Raw genomic sequence first — 20921 nt, 5'->3', positions numbered from 1 at the left:
ACTTCTGAACTCTGTAATGGTCGGATCAGAACTTCTGAACTCTATAATGGTCGGATCAGAACTTCTGAACTCTATAATGGTCGGATCAGAACTTCTGAACTCTAGAGCCGGAATATGAAAAAAAAAATTTATCGATCATCGTAAATAGATCATCTCTACTGTACATTAAACAAGATGATTTAATTCATATTATAAAACGAATTTGTTAATAGAATAATAAAATAATGTAAATAGAAATTTGATTTTGCACAATTTTAGTTAAACATAATCACCTTGATTTGAAATCAGATTGACCGCATAGCGGCGTAAATAATTTGGGCTGAAGAAAGTTATTTTCATATCTGCAGTATTCATAGATATTTGGGACTCAGTACAGAAAATGTTTCGGAAAGGGTTATGCGTTGTTGGATCCGGCTCGGATTTTCGGAGATTTTATGAAATATCCGGATGTTTGAGAAAGTCCGGATGGAATGTTCATCCGGCTCGAGAAATGAGAAGTTTAACCCGGCAGAATATTGAAAACTTCAAACTTGCAGACAGGTCACATAGATCCTAATATAAAATAATTAAAATACTTTACAGTTTTGTGAGAGTAATGTTCTCCTTTTCAAGAAAAGAAAAGACATTGTTTTTGCCACAAACTGAAATTTGATAACCCTATCGTTGAAACCTGATGGTGTAAACCTTTTATATTTTAATTTTAGATCATTTGATCTAGCAGAATTAAAATTTCGAAACAATAGAGGTTGTATAATATAGGGGTTAGAAAATAGAGTTTGTGACAAAAACGTAGTCCCTTTCCATTCAAAAACGTAGTCCCTTTCCATTCAAAAATTTAGTCAATTTCCGTTCAAAAACTTTATAGTACGTTATAGTGACTGGTGCAAGTCGCTAGTCGCGACATACACATATTTGAGTAAAAACCAGGAAGAAATATTCGCCCCCCCCCCCTAGCTCAAAACGGGAAAAGGCGAAAGACATTGGATCAAAATATACATAAGAAATAAGAAAAAACGAATGGAAACCGTAAGATTTTTATCTATTATCAAAACATTGTTATGATAAATAGACTTCTACAGTTAGATGTAGATTAATCTCTTTCTAAATAATACAACTTAATCGAAATTAGATAGGTATTTACAAGAAATAGGAANAATAATAATAATAATAATAATAATAATAATAATAATAATAATAATAATAATAATAATAATAATAATAATAATAATAATAATAATAATAATAATAATAATAATAATAATAATAATAATAATAATAATAATAATAATAATAATAATAATAATAATAATAATAATAATAATAATAATAATAATAATAATAATAATAATAATAATAATAATAATAATAATAATAATAATAATAATAATAATAATAATAATAATAATAATAATAATAATAATAATAATAATAATAATAATAATAATAATAATAATAATAATAATAATAATAATAATAATAATAATAATAATAATAATAATAATAATAATAATAATATTAATAATAATAATAATAATAACAATAATAATAATAATAATAATAATAATAATAATGATAATAATGATAATGATAATGATAACAATGATGATTAGTAATAATAATAATGATAATAACAATACCTTTACTCCTACATCTAGTGGGTTGAGAGTGTTGAGTAGAGGACGGGTTGGTGTTACAGAGAACAGCTCTCTGATAAGCCTGGATATTGCAGTTGGAGATTTTACAGAGAAACAACTTCAGGTCAAACATTAATACATTTTTCAAGAGAATACAGAAGATAGGATTTTCGAATTTTTAAACCGCTAACTAGCTTTAATAATTTATGTGCTAGAGTTTGTGACAAAATGTAAAGGAATTGAGTTTTTGCCACTAACTCAAATCTTTTGATCCCAATATCTTTGCAACCTGATGGTGCAAACCTTTTATATTTCAAACTTAGATTATTTTATCTATAAGTATTAATAGTTTGAAATATCTATATATAGAGATTATAAATCAGAGTTGGTGGCAAAAACTCAACTCCTTTGAGATATTTAGTTTGAATAATAAAAATTTAATGAGTATTTTGGATTTTTTTTAAATACCGACCAGCAGAACCGTCGATCCTGTACCCTGTCTTTTAGCCAATTTTTTGCATTTGTTCATAACAAAATCATCCCAACCCTTATATCTTTTTAACAAACGAACCCAGATAGCCACCACTATAGAATTACAGCTATGTATAGCACGCTGCATTAGACTGCTACATATCTGAATGGAACTAAGTATTTCTTAATTATTCTTATAATTACATTTTTAGAAACCAAACCATGAATTACTCAACTGATTGAATTATTATTGTTTTTTTTAGATAAGATTGGATGGAGCCGATCTTATTATTGAAGCTAGAAAACTTGTGGAAACTGAAGAAGAGAAAGAAAGAGAGGAAGGCGCAGCAAGACAAAAACGAATTAGAAAAAGAACAGGAAAAATGTCGGATGAAATAAAACAAGTTAAAGGTTTGATGAAAGACGCCGCAAAGCGGAACGTTCTAAAAGATGAGGACTACAAGATCGAAGCCAGGGATGATCTTCATCAAGCAATGGTTCAGGATTTAGAGCAAGGAATGCGTCTTGGAGGTGATTGCAACACGGAATCTTTGACGTTAGAGAAGTTGGACCAATTTCAACCATTGGATGGTTCTAGCCAGCAACCTTCCGGCAGTGAGATAAGGAAGGAGGAGTTTAACACCGCGTTCAAGTCTTTCCTGGAGCAGGAGGTCATGTCAGAAGAGGACAAAAAGACGTTTGAAGGAGAACCGGAGAAGGAGGTAGAGGTGGAAAGGGAGGTTGAGGAGGAGTGGAGGCAGGAGATGAAGGATGAGGAGAAGCAGATTGTGGAGGATGTGGAGAATGAGTGGATAAGGAAGGTGGAGAAGGAGGAGATGAAGGAGGAGGAGAAGCAGGTTGAGAAGGAGGTGGAGGAGGAGTGGGTGAGGAAGGTAGAGAAGGAGGAGATGAAAGAAGAAGAAAAGCAGGTAGTGGAAGATGTCGAGAGTCAATGGATCAATGAGATTGAGAAGAAGTTTGTGAAGGAGAAGGATATACTGAAGAATGTTGCAGAGAAGTGGGTTGATATTATCAAGAAGGATGGTGTCAACAAGGAAGTAAAGAATGTGGAAACTGAGGTGGAGGAGGAATGGTTGGAGAGGAAACAGGAACTGTCCAACCCTTGTCAGGTCCAAGTCTTGACTGAAGATGAGATGCGTTCAATAAATCATGAAAAAAGTTATTCAAAGGTAAACATTTCTATTATAAATTCACAAAAGATAAAAATTTAGATTCTGTGGAAATTTGATAGTGGTTCCTGAACAATATTAAAATTTAAATATATTTATAAAAGATTGTGATTATTTTAAGAAGAGAGGTGAAAAGATCTTTCAAGAAGGAGGCAGACATAATGAAAACAAGATGGCGGACACAATGTCGTCTTACAAAATCCGTGAAAACAAGATGGCGGATAAAATGTCGTCTTCCAAGAATAGAATTGTAAAAGTAGAAGAGTTGATTTTGTCCCGGATACATTTACCAAATGGAATTGATGACACTGATCTTACTGCTCTGTTTAATCCTGGACATCTTAATATATACATCAGGTACAAATATTCAAATATTAAAGGCATTGTAGGCTATATGGTAGTACCTTGCTATACCTTTTTGATGACCCTTAATACAAATGACCGATTCACAAAAGTTGATTCTTTTTCTTGAGTATCAATGAGGATGATATCGTAATCTTCTAAAAAAAATTCTTTCATGTGTATATGATTATTGCAAAACTTTAATTAAACTTAACCCTATTCCTGCTGTGGGGGGGAGGGGGTGTCAATTTTACCCCCCCCCGTAGTTTTTTTTTACATAACTCAAAAAGTATTGGTCTGAGATTGTTGAAATTTTCTGACTTTCTGCATACCCAAAGCCCTCCCTTTAGGCCTAAAACCGGGCTCTAATACTAACTGCTTGAATGATTGCTTTTTCCTGTAACAAACTAAATCTTTGTTTTGACCCACTTCCACTTGTCAGATTTTGATAAAATTTAGCTTTTTGGAAAGCCTTTGACATAAGTAAATGAATTGCAAAAGTTTGGCGAAAAAAAATTGCAAATTTTTTGCAAACAGCCTGTCTAAGGAAATTTGCACATTTTTAGTTTTTCTTGATTAAAAATCAGGTTATTTAAAATTTTGCAAATTTTTTTGCATATTTGAAATGGCATGGTCAAGGGCTTTTTAAAAATGTATAATTTTTCATTTTTTGGACAATTTTTTTTGCAAAAATTTTTACTATATAACTGGATTTTGCGATAAAAAATTCAAGTTTTGCAAATTTGCAAATTTTTTTTGCAGATTCTAAAAGACCCCCCCCCCCCAGCATACCTGGTTTTCAAGTACCCCAGCAGAGATAGGGTTAAACTTAAATTTTCACAAGAAAAACAAGGGCATCAGCTCCATCACTTTTGTCTAGACAATGCAAATGGTTAAAGGGTATCGTTGTGAATTGTTTTAAAATGAGTCTCTAGAAATTAAGTCGACTGTACACTTAATAAAGTACTTTTTCAAAACTAGTTTCAGGGTCGTTAAAAATTGATTAATTAATTTTGTTGTTTTTTAGGAAGCATCCTCAGGTTTTCATTCCAATCATTCCGGCCAAACCTTACATTCATCCTATCCTAGAAATGTACTAAATAAAAATAAACATTACACATCCTAGAAAAGTACTAAATAAACAGTATCCTAGAAATGTACTAAATATAAATAAACATTACGCATCCTAGAAAAGTACTAAATGAACAGTATTCTAGCAATGTATACGGTATCCTAGAATTTACTAATCATTCAGTATCCTAGAAATTTACTAATTAAACAGTATCCTATAAATGTACTAAATAAACAGTATCCTATAAATGTACTAAATAAACAGTATCCTATAAATGTACTTTCAATATTATTCTCATATTGTACTTGTAATTATGAGATGTCTGGCAATGAGAAGTCTTAATACGATATGTCCCAACAGATTTTTAAGATATGTCCTACATATCAAAACTCAAAAGAATGAGTAATGCCAGCATGTTAAAAAAATATTTGATTATGTTTGAAATAATTGTTGGTAAAATGTAATGAATAATTTTAGAATAAATTAGACTAAAAAATAGGATTACACACAGAGGATGATAATGTAAATACGACCTGAATGGAAATTAAGAGTTCAGAGCCGCGATTAAAAAAAATCGGGAAAATACGGCTCGGGTCTAATCTGGTGTTGGGCCTTATTTACGGCTTGAGCTTTCGGATTCAAGCCGCATCTTATTTTCAACATAGTTGAGTTTAAAAACCCGGTTTCATATTCTATTTGGCTCATTTTCATGGTAGGAATTGGAACATTCCTGGTTTACATGAGAACAAGACTCAGCATTGAGCCTTATTCTTCACTAAAACCAACCAAGGTCGGTTTTATTTTCATTGGGCTTAACTCCTTAATCCGAGCCGAAGATCTTGCAGCTGTTAATCACGTTACACAAGCTGTCGTCAAAGTTTGGTCGAAGATTGGGTCGTAAAGTCGGGTTTAAGGAATTTTGGCTCGAGCCGAAGTTTTTAAATCGCGAGCACTGGCTTGAATGTGGTCTTTAAATAACTTATTTTATGATTAGGCAAAGATAAGTTTATAGTTGCAGGAAATTATGAAAAAAAGAAAAAATACAATAAAAATAGTAATAAACATAATTGTAACTTTATAAATTGCTATCTGAAACATTTCGTCTTTAAAATACAAGCCCTGTACAATGTGAACTCTCTATATAATAGATTAAAAATACCTTTGACATGTAGTTCACTATCAAATTTCAAATGTCATCCTTCAGAACCCGACACATTTACTCTCAAGTTTGGACAGCAAACTTAGATATTGAAGTTCCATGGTTATCCACAAATGATGAGACTATAATGATCACAAACGCTTTAATTATGACAATCTGAATATTAGATTTGGATTTCCGTCTTTAATCTAGCCTCTTAATGGTTTACTAGAGAAAGAAGCTTGTTTCCAACTGCAGAGATTGATGAATGTAAGATAAAGGACTCTATATTAATTACGTACAGTCGTGTATAAAGTATCATCCTTTCATGAACACAATTATTGCAGTATTCTAGTAGAAGCATCTAATATCAAAAACCCCTGCTCTTGAGATTTTTAAAATGTGGTCTACCTTTTTTGTATCTACTATAATTTGACGATATTGCAAAATTTGTACAAATTGTAATTTATTTAACAAATAAAAATTGTTTAGCATAATATCTAATATCTTCGCACAGACAGCCAGAGTACATTTTAATTTCCGAGCCGGGCCAACCTTTCCTGTCCCAGTTTGTACTGTACCTGGCTCTATGGACAGGACTAGCCGTATAGACCACTTTATCAAAAGCTCGAAAGACGTACAGCCTCGTTTTTATACGTTCTTTGACATGCATTAAATATCGGAAATCAAAAACGATTTTCGAGTCGTCTCCTGATTCCCATGTTTATTGGGACACCCTGTAGTATACACTTTATTACAAATTATTAGAACAAATTGATTATTTTTATTATAGGCATGGTTTTATTTCCAGAAGTTTAAATAAAAACATTTTTTTTATTTTCCATTACCTTTCTTTATTATTTATTTTTTGTGTAAAAAAAATTCATTGATTATTAGTAAAGTGAAGAAATTTGAGAGTCTTAAAATGGCTTTTACAACAGTTCTCAAATATCCGACCTTATATTAATTCTTTAGAACATATTTTTGATATTAAATTGTAGTATACATCCATTTGAAATTGCAATTAGTGCAGAGCAAGTTGTTTTTAAAAAATAAAGATGTTTTTTTAGATGCTCTTTCTCTCTCCTGAGATTTTAAATAGTTATCTAAACATTTATTTTTAAATGATTTTACACTCTTAAGAGCAATAATGTTAATATAAATTATTTTCATAAACTTATAATACAGATACATACATTAAGATTAGTTTAAATACAGTCTTCGTTATATATATCAATACAATGAAGACGACTTTCTATTTTAATTTGATTTCTACAAAGCTTTCAAACATCATATACACATAAACAAGTAAACAAAGCTAATTTTCTCGTTGTTTACAAGTAAAATTTCCATTTGAAAAACGTTAGTCAGGGATCAAAGCATTATTCCTGAAAAGTCGTCTTCATTGTATTGATATGAACGTCGACAACTGTAGTTCAACATCATGGAAGCAAATATTTACAAAACTATAGAAAAAATATGAAAAGAATAATTAATTGTAAAAATATTAGAGATTATTACTTATAAATTCTATCACATGTAGCGTGTAATTATATACATGAATGTTGGCACAAAAAGACCGTAAAGGACAAAATTAAGTCCAAAATACTGAAAACTGCTGCTTGAACTAAACCAATCAAAATCTTTGATTGATTTTTGCAAAGTTAGAGGTTCAAAGTGTAAACTACTCTCGAACATGTCATAACTTTTTATGTAGAAATTTGTCAGGGTCTCCGCTGCGTAGAGACCCCCGCATATAAGAACCCGTACAAGGAAGTAGGCTAGGAGTAGTGTGAGAAGAGCTAACCCAATATATCTTGCAGCAATTGGGAGATGTTCATGAACAAGATGCTGTCTCTCAACCTACAAATAGAAAATTAATTTCCTTGTGCTCTGAGGGCCTGTAGACGTAATTTCAAATGTCGGATTCAAGATGGTACCCATAAAAACCTTTTTCTGATTTGATGTTAATGAGATATTACTAACTGTAAAATTTATGGAGAAATATGAAAGATCAAACATAGAAAATATAACATCAAATTCTAGATTGACCTTGATGTTAATAAGTGCAAAAGTGTTCGCATGTGAAAAGGTTTGAAAACAAGCTTTCGAACGAATGATTAAAACTGCTAAATTGCAAAAATGTTGCCAATTCATCCTACCTTTGCTAATCTCAAAGGATTTGCTGTGTTGCATGCCTCACAGTTGTCAGCTGAAATAATATTAACATTTAACAAATTTGTAATTTGAACTATCTAAAAAATATGTTGTTTGAAACTTAATGTACAGCGAGAATCAGACAACTATGGAAAAGGAAGACGACATTGAGGCAACAATTAAGTGAATTTGATGATTATACACTCTACAAGGGCTGTGTCTCATATTCATTGGACTATTTAATTTCATAACTTGAGTCTAAAAGTCGTCTTCCTATTTTCAAAATTGTCTGGATCTTCCTGTAGCCTTTTCAACCTTCATATTGTTTAAATCTTATGTTCTGCAGTTGTACCCGGACAAACTGTGAAATAGACTCAAATTCACGGGCAGCCGTAGTTCATTTGAATTTCCGAGCCGGGTCAACCTTTCCAGTCCCAGTTCGTACTGTACCTAACTCTATGGACAGGACTAGCCGGTGCAACAAGGTAGACGCGGTCAGACTTTATGCTTTATACAGGTTGAATTTACTTTTACTAAAGGGGCACAGGTGCGTGAATTATGATTTTTAAGAGTTCTATAAACATTAAACATAGCAATTAAAATCAACATAACATACACATAAAATTTACATAAAACTTAGTCTTCCTATTCCACAGTTTTTTGGGTACCACTGTATACAACTGGAATTGGTCAAAATAAAGAAAGTTTTTAATGTGTGTTGTAATATATAACCACAACATATTAGAATGCTATATACTTTGGAGAAAAAAACTCAGCGGGAGCGGTTGAACGAGCGGTTGAGATCTAGCCTAGACTCTACGCAGTTCAGAATAAGAAATGCTCCTTTTTTTCTCAAACTTAAAATTTGTTAAATCAATAAATTCGTGCTTTTTTTCTTTCATATTTTTATTCACATTTTAAAACTTTTTTAGTAGTTATACACAATTTTTTGCTTTCAACCGCTGGGTTAAAGATTTTTCAGCAACTTTTTCCTTTTAACTACTTGCACTGAGTTGCTTTTAACTACCATCGAAAATAATTTGTCATGAAAGACGTTTTCTTTCCACCACTGGTTTTAAAATTTTTCGGCAACTTTTTTGCTTTCAACCGCTAGGTTCAGGATTTTTCAGCAACTTTTTTGCTTTAAACCTCTGGGATGCTTTTATACGCTGGAACAGTTTTTAATGAAAAATGTTTTCTTTTAAAAACCGGTTCTAAGATTTTCCAGTACCTTTTTTCTTTCAACCGCTGGTTTTAAGATTTTTCAGCAACTTTTTGCTTTCAACTGCTGGGTTGCTTTAACCACTGGAAAACAGTTTTTCATAAAAAATTTTTTCTTTTAACTGGTTTTAAGATTTTTTAACAACTTTTTTGCTTCAACCGCTGGGTTTAAGATTGTTTATCAACTTTTTGCTTTCAACAAAAGTTGCTGAAAATTCTTAAAATCAGCGGTTGAAAGTTAAAAAGTTGCTGAAAAATCTTTAAAGCAGCGGTTGAAAGCAAAAAAGTTGCTGAAATATCTGAAAACGGTTGTAAGCAAAAAGTTGCTGAAAAATCTTTAAAACAGCGGTTGAAAGTAAAAAAGTCTGAAAAATCTTAAAAAACCGGCGGTTGCAAGCAAAAGAATTTGCCGAAAAATCTAAAACCAGCGGTTGAAATAAAAAAGTTGCTGAAAAATCTGAAAACAGTTGAAAGCAAAAAAGTTGCTGAAAAATCTTTAAAACAGTGGTTGAAAGCAAAAAAGTTGCTGAAAAATCTGAAAACGTTATTCATGAAAAATTATATTTCATTTGTTGAAAAAGTGGGATTTAGCGGTTGAACAAATTGTGAATTTCTTCTTAATTTCTTATTCCGAACTGCGTAGAGTCTAGGCTAGATCTCAAATGCTCGCTCAACCGCTCCCGCTGAGTTTTGTTTTCTACAAAGTATATAGCATTCAAAATATTATATAAAACTTTTTTTCACAAAAAAATATAAGATATTAACAAAATCGTAAAAATAACTGTAAATTATTACTCTTTACTTTTTTCAAGCATTTGTTATATGTTACTAAAGTTTCCAACGGAAGTGCATTTTACTTGCGCGCAATCCGCGCAATTCGCGCAATTCCGCACAATTCCGCACAATTCCACACAATTTCGCGCAACGGAATTCCGATTGGAAATTCTAATTTTTCTCAATCTTTACCTGTTACAGGGTTTTTTAGAGTGCACATTTCACAGCTCCAATCAATGTCCTCAATAAGCTGGCCCTAGAATAAAAATATGATCATTGATCAGGGTACAATGATAAAAGTATGATCATTGATCAGGGTACAATGATAAAAGTATGATCATTGATCAGGGTACAATGATAAAACATTGATCAGGGTACAATGATAAAAGTATGATCATTGATCAGGGTACAATGATAAAAGTATGATCATTGATCAGGGTACAATGATAAAAGTATGAAACGCACTTTTAGAGCTTTTTATTTTGAAACGTAATGAAACAAAAATTGTTCTATATCTTTGAATTCTGATGTTAACATTTTGCATTTTAATTTGTTGACTTTCTACAACAGAATTCATAGTTTGAAGTACCAAATACCTTTGTCATCAAGTTGCAAAGATATAATCAGAATTGAAGGCAAGTGTTTTCTTCCTTTACCTTCTGTTTGCCTGCTTTTTCATGAACATTGTAAATTGCATTTTCCTGAACTGCATTGTAAACTGCATCTTCCTGAATATTATCTAGATGCACCTCTCCAATACTGCTCAATCTAAAATTGTAAAATTGTAAGGATAAAGATTGATTAAATTTAAGGTAATTTTTCCCATTTTATAGTTTTGAAGAGAAAACAAACTTAATTCCGAATTTGGTGTTTACAAAAATGAATTCTTTGGTTTATAAAAATGAGGCCTTGAATATACCCTGTACAGTGTGCCCCACCTCTCTTCATTAAAGTTTGTCCAAGGTCCAAAAATATATAACAGGGTGTCCTACAAATCATGGAGTAGGAAGACGACTTAAAGTTCGTTTTTGATTTTTGAAATAATTTGCGGCATTTATTTGTAAACTTAATTTTAGAATAGAAAGTTCTTGAGGTAAGAATAACAAAATCACCCAAGCCCTGAGTCCAAATTAAATGAATTTGAGCCGTGTCTCAAATCCGCCAAAACTCGGTTTCAATTGAGCGCAGGCTTTAATCTTAAAACATTGAATACGATGTTATGTGGAACCAACCTTTTTTGAGCCTCGTCTCAAATTTAAGCCGCGGCTCAAATTCTTTAAATTCGGTCTCTGGAATTTCCATAATGTGGTTTTTTTGTTCTTTTTATATCACCGTGGCTATGAACATTTTTGTTCAGATTTCGACAATTTTGGTTTAATTTAAGAAATAGTCTGAACAAAATTCTGATAACATATTGGCAGCACAAAAAAATAGACCAAAATTTGGAAATACCAGAACTAGGAAAACTTAGCGAGGATTATTTCAAGTAAATAAAGTTGAATATTGAATTTCATAGATCGAAGACAACCTTAAAATTGTCTTTTTATATTGTCAAGTTTAGTGGGAAATTCTGTATAAACTGAATACATTGAGAGGAAAATCCAGAAAAATCTGAATTTAAAAAGAAAATAAAAAAACATTGCAACTGTAAATTTTTTGTTTAAAACATTGCAAGAATTGACCTGCCCCACAATGTATGCACAATTTTGCAAACAGAAAAAGTTTTGCAACTTAAAGGACAGGGAAATTAACTTATCTCAAAACTTTAAAAATAAATTTTAAGTTTTATTTACAAACATGAAGATAAACTATAAATGTAAACTCCGGAAATCTGTTAAAGTAAAAGAATTTAAAATATTAAGTCATAAATAGAAATAAATATATTTCATAATAGAACTTTCATGCATCCAACACTGAAATTAAAACAATTAATTTCATTAATTAATTAATTAATTTAATGTAAGATTGTAAAATGATTGTTCTTACAACCCATGTCGAGAAAATATTCCACGAGTTCATTAAAATACAGATATTTTTTCCACATTTTTTTATTATTTTTTTTTCTCAGGAAACAAGGAGCATGCTCTATATATTCTCTTTTTGTTATGCAGTAATTTTTACAAAAGTTCAAAGTTCTGGTTTAATATTAAGTACATACACTGGGAACCAGGAAACAGTTGACTAATTGTCATGTTTTTCCTTTTTATTAGAAAAAACTTCGCTAAAGATTTTGAAATTTACAACTATGCTACATCTTTAAAAATTAGCATGAACAATTGCAGCGATATACCTATTATGGCAGTTAGTGTTACTCAGTAGTCGTCGTTAATAAACATAGAAACAATCAGAAGCTGTCAAATAACAAATTCTCTTTGTTTACTTGTAAAAAATCAAGAAGAAAAGTCGTCTTCCTTTTCTTCACATAAACGCCTACCACTGTACAATATACTCAGTGTAAAGAAAGATATCCCAACGAAAACCATTCTAATATATTCTTGATATTTTAGGGTAGTAATAAAGTACCTTGAGCCCCCACATGCCCCACAGATAGACTGTTCTAATCTATTCTCTAGAGTACACCTTCTACAGCTCCACATGCTGTACTCCTGTACTCAACAACACATTTTTAGAAGATTTTTACGAATCAATCTTATACTTTCTATGAAGGGCATAACGGATTTATAATTAAAGCTTGTTTATTCAAAATTCGAGGGTTTCGCATTAAGTTTCCCTTTCTCAGAAGGAGGCGCGGGGTTGCGCAGAAGAAAATTCACGATTTAAGGTTCAGAGTCTCAAGAGGTTCCGTGATTATTTAACGATAAGAGGTTCCGTGATTTTTATTCATTGGTTTGTTCTATTTAAAGGCAATCGGGTTTGTACAATAAGTAAGTAAATTGTACAATCGTGGTCCAAGAATTTATGAATGAATTTTGATTGTTAAAAATGTGATTCATTGTTCCTCTTCTGCGATGGTATCATGTATCTAAAAATTAAACATTGCTAATTCAAGAAATAATGATAATTCTACTTTTAAGCAAATAAACTAAACACTCACTACAAAACCTAATTAAGAACCCTATCCCTGCACCCTTATGATGATGTAGAAATTTGATATTAAGAGCTTAGATACGATTTGATCAATAAGTATTAAAAGAATAGAATATTAAAGGTCAACAACATCAAGTTGCAAAAATCAAGTTTTGGCAAGTGTTCAGGTTCTATACAAAAATACCTTATTTTCATTTCTCTGCAAAGTTTTGATGTTTTCTTGTGCAAAAACAGCGGCTTGGGATTCTTTCCCTTCTTTTTCCTTTCTTAGTCTTCTTTCCTCCCTTTCTTTCCTCTCTCTTCGCTCTTCTTTCTCCTCCCTTTCTCTTCTTTCTCTTCTCTCCTGTCTTTCTTTCTTCTCTCGTCGTTCCCTTTTCTCCTCTTTTTCCTTGTCCAGCAAAATGTAAATTTGATTATAGATGAAACCAGAAAACCAGAAGACGTCTTTTAAGATCAAATGATGAACAAAAAAAGTTCATAGAGCAAGAGACACAGCATTTGAAGAGTGATAAACAGACCCATTTAACTAAGTAAGTGATTTAATGAGTTACTTAATGAGTAACAACATGACATTTTTGTGCTATCATGTGCTCTTCCTATTCCATTATTTTTGGTAATCACGGTATGTATACAGGGTGAGTAAAAAAAACCTGGGAATATTGATGTTATGGAAAACATTTTTCAATTTTTTTCCCTCGGATTTTAGACATGAAAAAAGTAAAATGTGATAAAAAATTCGAAAATATTTTTGAAACATTGGGAAAAAAAATCGGCAAACCAAATAATTTTTGAAAAAATATAATTTTTTGAAAAATTGTCGGGAAAATATTTATTTTATTGTTTTTCAAAATTTCATAAAAATTCTTCGAAAATTGAATGATATAAAAAAATCCGCAAAATAATATTTAGAGTGTAAATGTTATTAAAATAACCTTAGAACTGTTATTACTTTAAAAATGCATATAATTGGCTGACATTTTTTATATCACATTCAATATTGATGAATTTCGATCATATTCATATTTTTGAAAACAATATAATAAACATTTTCCAAAAAAAATTTCGCGGATTTGCTTTTTCAATTTTCCAAAAATATTTGTTACATGCTATGAACAGTAAAATAATTGGAAAATTATGACTAAAACATCGATAATCCCTATTTTTTTACTCCCCCTGTATATTTGTCAGCTAAAATGTTCTAAAAATACTAATTTTGTGTGCATTTCTGTTTAACTAGGCTTACATTGTAAAACGAAAACAAGAACAAGAATTCGATCATCCATAAACCTTCCTTGGAGTCACGTGAGGTCCCACAAAAAAGTTTGGGTCCGATTGTCTCAGCCGTTTTGACGTTTATTGGATACAAACGATCTGACAGACAGAAAGTCAAGCAAAGTATGTAATGTATATAGAAGTGGATTTCCAAATAAAATAAAAATCTAGATTTTTTAAGGCAACATTTTCAATTTGGACCAACAATACCCCTTCACCATGGAGTCATAGAGAAACCTGAAACCTGATTTTTACCTTTTCTCTCCTGGCTTTGTTAGATCTAGGAGATAAATCTGGATCCAGATCAAAGGTTATCGAAGAACTTCTAACAGAACATTAATCAATAATATCCAATAGTTTCCAGGTCGTAATCAAACAAAATATGTCAGGAGACATAGTTTAACTACTCATTCTTTGTTCAACTACATAAAAAAACATTGATAACGAGAAAAACCATAAAACTTAGAAATAGGAAGACGACTTTTTGAATCAAGTTGTGATTTGAAAAGTTTAAAGAACATGATGATGATGTAATAAGTAAATTAAAAATATTTTCTGTGTATTCTATTTTTTCTGGTTATAACCGTAGTCCAATAAATATATGAGACATAGCAATTATGCAATGCAAAATGACCCATTTAACAAATAAATTGATTAAATGAGTCACTATAGTAAAGCTGTTTGCCTTGTAACAACATCAAAAACATTTTAGTATTGTTTTAGCGTCGCTTACTATCCAACAGCTTTCTGGTTATCACTGTAATAAACTATTTTTTTCTGTTATATATCTAGCTGTAACATCGAATAACTATTTAATCCCCTCCCCCCTTTCTCTCCCCCCCCCCCTTTGTTTTGCATATTCCAGGTCAGCCTTACTTTGCATTTCGGCAAGATAAAAGAAATTGTTTGACCTAAACAACAATACCTAGTCGCAGGAAAATCAAGACAATTACATAAATCAATTTCATACAAGGAATATACGAGCAAACATATTTTTGTTTACATAAAATTGCAGTTTATGGGAGGTATGTGGACAATACTCGGACTACTACAGTAATAACCAGAAAAAAATGGAAAATGAAGACGACATTAATATAGCAATACTCAAGTGTATTTGATGTTGTTACGAAGCAAATAGCTTTACTAGTAAGTTATTAAATCATTTATTAAGTAAAATGTGTCTTTTTACACTGCACCTATTGCTAGCTGTGTATCATGCTCATTTAAAGCTAAAACTTGATTACAAAAGTTTCAGATATCCAGAGTTTTCTGGTTTGCAATTTTTAATACATTCCAGAAACTGACAAAAATTTTCTTGTTTATTATTGCATTTATAAAGCAATAAAATAATAAAAATAATTAGTACACAAATATTTGACTAATGTGCTTATAAAGATGTTTAAAATATTGAAGTTAAGTTCAGGGAATAATCAATTTTAAACTCAATGACCCATCAAGTTAGTTCCGGTCGGTCAACAATACACAGGGATACATGGATACAGGAATACAGGGATACTTAATTACAGGGATACAGGGATGCATGGATACATGAATACATGGATACGGGGATACACAGGGATACATGGATACAGGAATACACAGGGATACATGAGATACAAGAATACAGGGATACAGGATTACAGGGATACAGGAATACAGGAATACAGGGATACAGGATTACACAGGGATACATGGATAAAGGGATACAGGGATACAGGATTACAGGGTTACAGGGATACAGGATTACAGGGTTACAGGGAAACATGGATACATGGATACAGGAATTCAGGAATACAGGAATATAGGGTTACAGGGATACAGGAATACCGGGATACAGGATTACAGGATACAGGGATACAGGGATACAGGGATACAGGGATACAGGGATACAGGGATACATAAATACAGGGATACAGAGATACAGGATTACAGGAATACATGCATACAGGGATACAGGATTACAGGGATACAGTAATACAGGGATACAGGATCACAGGAATACATGGATAAAGGGATACAGGGATACAAGAATACAGTGATACATGGATACAGGAACACAGGGATACATGATTACAGGTATATAGGGATACATTGATACATGAATACAGGGATACAGGGATACAAAGATACAGGGATACATGAATACTTGGATACAGGGTTACAGGATACAGGGATACAGGGATACAGGGATACAAGGATACAGGGAAATATGATTGCAGGGATACATGAATTTAGTAATACATAGATACATAGAGATACAGGGATACATGGATACAGGGATACAGGGATGCATGGATAAAATAATACAATAATACAGGGATACAGTTGATAAATGATTCATAAATTAATTCATGTTTTGATAAAAGTTCCTGGATCTTCTGCTATCTGGACGATTTTCTGGAGACTGCCGTCGCTCCGATCTTTCCCTACTAAAAATACATATTATTCAACTGAACAACGTTTTTTTAAATCACATTTTAAAAAGCTATTTACCGATTATTCTTGTGCTTGTTTGGCATAGAATAAATAGGACCAATATCTAAAAAAATATTTGTATAATTTTCAAAATATTATTGTTGAACTTTTCTAAATTACATATAATGTTCGAATTTTCAAAGTAAGGATGAAGACAAATTTAAAAAACGGCGTATATGCGTCTTTTATTCAGCAAAAATATGATATGATATATGATTTAGCTTCTAATGTTGACAGGAGAGGGATAAAATCGTTTAAGCGCTAGAGTTTGCATAAATTACCTTTTTTTAGTTCCCCTCCTTCACAATCCATATTTTAATATAAATAATACCTGTGTTATCCAACCGTTTAGATTCAAACCAAGAATGTAAACTGGATCCAGTATCCCCTGGAACCTTCAAAAAATATAATTTTCTGAAGTCCCAAAAACAAAGGAAATTTTGTCTTTTATCTAAATCATTACTAAGTAGCAAAAATTGTAGGAAAAAAAACACTTTTTTCCTAAGGCTTTATTACATTCCCTCCCCCCCCCACCCCTATTTTGACAAAGCAAATGACTACCTAATTGATTCCTTTCTTTAATGCTTTATCTTCCTATGTTTCCTTAACATTGACAGAAATATTATTATAGTGTAAAGAAAAATTTGTTGCTTTTGTAAGTAAAAAGTGCAGCAGACAACATTTTATACATTTCATGTCTAATTTCTAAAAATTCTAAATATGGAATATGACCATATAATTGTATTTACGAAATAATGCCCCGTGGAAAGACGATATAAAATCGAAGTTTAGCTTTTAAAGGTTTCATCAGGCATGCTTTAAGTGAATTGACGTTTAAACAGTATAATTGTATTGAATTATCATTTTCAAACCAACAAAGAAACAATTAAAAAAAAGATAAGATAATCATCTATGTCTGAAATAAAGGTCAATAAATGATTAATTAATTTTTAAAAATTTTAAAAGTTTAGTTGCCTTTTATTGCATTAGTCTGGCATTGTAGAAAATTTTATACTTAACGCTTATTCATGCAAATAAAATGAAATGATATTTAAAATAATATTTTGTTTGATCTGACATTTGATCTAACTATGTTTTCAAATCTAGACTTGGAATCTGTCTTTAAAATAACAAATCAATCTAAAAAAATTTAATACTAAAAGGATTGAGATATTCAATTAACAAAACCAATACATAATCTAACAGACATACTTTATTAGCAGAAGACCAAAATTAACCTTTATTTTGTTATAAGTTCAGTTACTTGAGACGTAATCCATAACTTGAGTGTACTCTGGACTTTAATATGTACTGCAACCTGGATTTCTTGTCATTGTCATTGTCATTGAAACAAGTATATTTCTTCATACCAATAAGGTTAGTTACTCTCGATGCGCTCCAATGAACGGAAATGTCGTCCTCTAATATAACCTAATATGACGTTACTGATTATAGAGACGAGATTGATGTCATAGAATGTTTTCATTTACGTTGGTAGGCGATCATATCAATATAAGGAAGACGACTTTCGATTTCAATGTTGATTTATATCAAGATTTTAAAGCTGTCAATTAAAAGATCTTCTCTTAAATTACTTGTAAACCTGTAATTCGGAAAAAAACTTGCTGACAATTAAAACTTAAACAAAAAAGTCGTCTTTATTAAATTGATACAATCGCCTACCACGGTAACATATTCCTTAGAAGACAAAGGGGGTGATATGAAAATAATGAACCTGCACACTAGGTGGAAGATTGGGAAGGTAGGGCAACTTTTTCTGATTAAAATCTGGAGATGCCTCTAGAACAAATAAATCAATTCATAAAACATTAAAAGGAAAAAACTAAAACTTCGAAAACCCAGGAAAAAACGGCTGCAAGCAACATAGATTTCTATCTTGTGATATTCATATGTACAAAGTTCTACTCTGAGTAGATAGGATTTAAAATATGAATCAAATATACGATTAAATTCTAAATTTACTTTCCCCAGAACACAATATTAAATAAAATTGAACGTGTTCAGAATTTCCTTGTTTGATAGCACATCTCAATATCTAACATTTATGGAAGAACTGAACATTTGACTCAAACTCTAATTTTCTAAAATCTTTTTATCTAACTGAAGTGAAGTTGTAAAACTTCAAAAGTTGTCAACGGAAGGTTTCAAAGATAAATGGTTTATAAATGTACAGTTTGAGGCAACCTTTAAGTTCCTTTTTTTGAGGACAAATTTCTTGTTTTATGATAAATGTTGATTTTCCATTTTTATTTTAAACAATATCGAGATTTATTCAATTTTTGGTATTCAGTGGTAACCTGCATAGACTGTACAGTGTTAAGCCGCAAAAAAAAACAATTTTTATTTCATTTTGAAAATTATAAGAACAATGGCGCGAGGAGACCTTTAAATTGTTGTAATTATGAAAACTCGAAGATTTACCAATTAAAGTTGGAAGATTTCTTCGTAACATTTTAGTAGAAGACTGTCTCAACTGTTTTCCTGTTAAAAAAAATGAAAAGATTCTAACCAAAATCTAAAAACAAAGAAATCAAGGTTTTGCCACAAAATCAAATCTTCTAATATCTATATCTTTGCAACTTTATGATTTAAACCTTTGATGTTTCAAACATAGAAGCTCTTTAATCCAACATGATTTATAGTTTGAAATATTTTAGGTCTACGATAGGGATTAGAAAATCAGAGTTTGTGGCAAAAAATCATTTCCTTTAAATATGTGTTCATACTTATGAGTTGTGACTTATCCAAGTATATTTAAATTGATGTTATTGTTTAAACAACAACAAATGTTGTTTTTGCTCGGTAAAAAAACTCTAAGAAACGTTGACAAAGAGTTGATTTCTTTATTGACCGCTCTGCACAATTTGTTGATAGAAACTAGCACAACAAATATGAACATTTAAATTTAAAAAATCTTTTCATTTTTTTCTCCCTAAAATCAGTTCTTCCTTTCTGTCTAAATCCAGTAATTTAACAGGAGACATCTCAGATCTGAAATATATTCACAAATTATAATATCTTAGATCTGAAACATATTCACAAATTATAATATCTTAAAGCTGAAATATATTCACAAATTATAATATCTTAGATCTGAAATAAATTCACAAAATATTATGTCTTAGATCTGAAATATATTCACAAATTAAAATAGCTTATACTCGTGATTAAAGTTTGGTCACGATGGATTAGGGTCAATTGACCTATCTCATTAGCTTAGTTTTATGTGAGGCAACTCTGAAAGTGTCGCAACGCCTTACTCTTTGGTGTTACATCAAAAACTATCTTATACATTTTTGGAGCCCTTGACGTACACATTTCAGAAATGCAACGAACTTGTTTCCAATTTAAGTTTTAAAGGATTAATTGGCAAAATACTGCTCGAATTTTGCGTGGTTTGCAGTGATGAGCGAGTTTGTTCATTATTGATAAATATATATCTGCAATGAGGTTTAATTTAAACCCAGAGGCCGGAAATTTTGAATCTTGCATCGGAAGCTTCAAAATTTTTAGTTCCCATCCTGTCGAACATTTATCAGTGGACGCTCTATCTACATTTGCGTGATATCTTAATTTATATTATGGAGTATTTACATATCCCTATATCTTTGGAACCTGATCGTATACAACTTTGATAGTTTTTTTTTCTGAAAATAAGTTTCTCATTCTCCTTGGGTAAAACTTATTACAAAACAATTCTTAAAATATTTTGAAAATTATACTAAACTAATTATACAGTCTATACAGATACAGATACAGATACAGATACAGATACAGATACAGATACAGATACAGATACAGATACAGATACAGATACAGATACAGATACAGATACATATTCAGATACAGATAAACATACGTATATAGATAAATCTATTAATAGTATGCTACTGGTTAAAGATAAATGAGAAAGCATCGAGCAATAATTGTTTCTTTAGTAGATAGATAGATAGATAGATAGATAGATAGATAGATAGATAGATGATAGATGATAGATAGATAGATAGATAGATAGATAGATAGATAGATATATAGATAGATAGATAGATAGAAAGATAGATAGATAGATAGATAGATAAATAGATATATAGATCAAAAATATTTTA

At 31.0% G+C, this 20921-nt stretch overlaps 2 protein-coding genes across 2 annotated transcripts; one reads left to right on the top strand and one right to left on the bottom strand.

Annotated features, from left to right (window-relative positions):
* The first annotated feature begins 365 nt into the window (after nt 1-365).
* On the top strand, nt 366-4990 carry LOC111707042 (trichohyalin). Its single transcript, XM_023480035.1, has 5 exons — nt 366-540; nt 1656-1758; nt 2369-3295; nt 3417-3652; nt 4665-4990. Exons 1-5 carry the CDS (start codon nt 380-382, stop codon nt 4735-4737), a joined length of 1500 nt encoding a protein of 499 aa, XP_023335803.1. The 5' UTR covers nt 366-379; the 3' UTR covers nt 4738-4990.
* A 2016-nt stretch (nt 4991-7006) lies between these two features.
* On the bottom strand, nt 7007-19810 carry LOC111707043 (uncharacterized). The gene is made up of 14 exons (XM_023480036.1): nt 19748-19810; nt 19237-19296; nt 18530-18594; nt 17126-17189; nt 16813-16858; nt 16689-16748; nt 14575-14644; nt 13232-13441; nt 12959-12982; nt 12523-12605; nt 10656-10767; nt 10192-10255; nt 8010-8059; nt 7007-7710 (listed from the first exon to the last, which is right to left on the bottom strand). The coding sequence occupies exons 1-14, from the start codon at nt 19797-19799 to the stop codon at nt 7381-7383; spliced, it is 1290 nt and encodes a 429-aa protein (XP_023335804.1). The 5' UTR covers nt 19800-19810; the 3' UTR covers nt 7007-7380.
* Between the last annotated feature and the right edge of the window lie 1111 nt (nt 19811-20921).

This window comes from Eurytemora carolleeae, unplaced genomic scaffold (assembly GCF_000591075.1).
Source record: "Eurytemora carolleeae unplaced genomic scaffold, Eaff_2.0 scaffold594, whole genome shotgun sequence".
In the NCBI taxonomy this organism is placed as follows: domain Eukaryota; kingdom Metazoa; phylum Arthropoda; class Copepoda; order Calanoida; family Temoridae; genus Eurytemora; species Eurytemora carolleeae.
The sequence above is the reverse complement of the archived record's forward strand: the minus strand, read 5'-3'. Positions and strand labels throughout refer to the sequence as shown.

Bases quoted from the DNA above. Each gene is read 5' to 3' on its own strand.
- LOC111707042 (XM_023480035.1), top strand. From the start codon at position 380: ATGTTTCGGAAAGGGTTATGCGTTGTTGGATCCGGCTCGGATTTTCGG. The intron at 1,759-2,368 runs GTCAAACATTAA...TGTTTTTTTTAG, and splicing joins TTACAGAGAAACAACTTCAG to ATAAGATTGGATGGAGCCGA. The intron at 3,653-4,664 runs GTACAAATATTC...GTTGTTTTTTAG, and splicing joins CATCTTAATATATACATCAG to GAAGCATCCTCAGGTTTTCA.
- LOC111707043 (XM_023480036.1), bottom strand. From the start codon at position 19,799: ATGTCTCCTGTTAAATTACTGGATTTAGACAGAAAGGAAGAACTGATT. The intron at 16,859-17,125 runs GTATTATTTATA...ATATTTTTTTAG, and splicing joins TAAACGGTTGGATAACACAG to ATATTGGTCCTATTTATTCT. The intron at 7,711-8,009 runs GTAGGATGAATT...TTCTATTTGTAG, and splicing joins ATCCTTTGAGATTAGCAAAG to GTTGAGAGACAGCATCTTGT.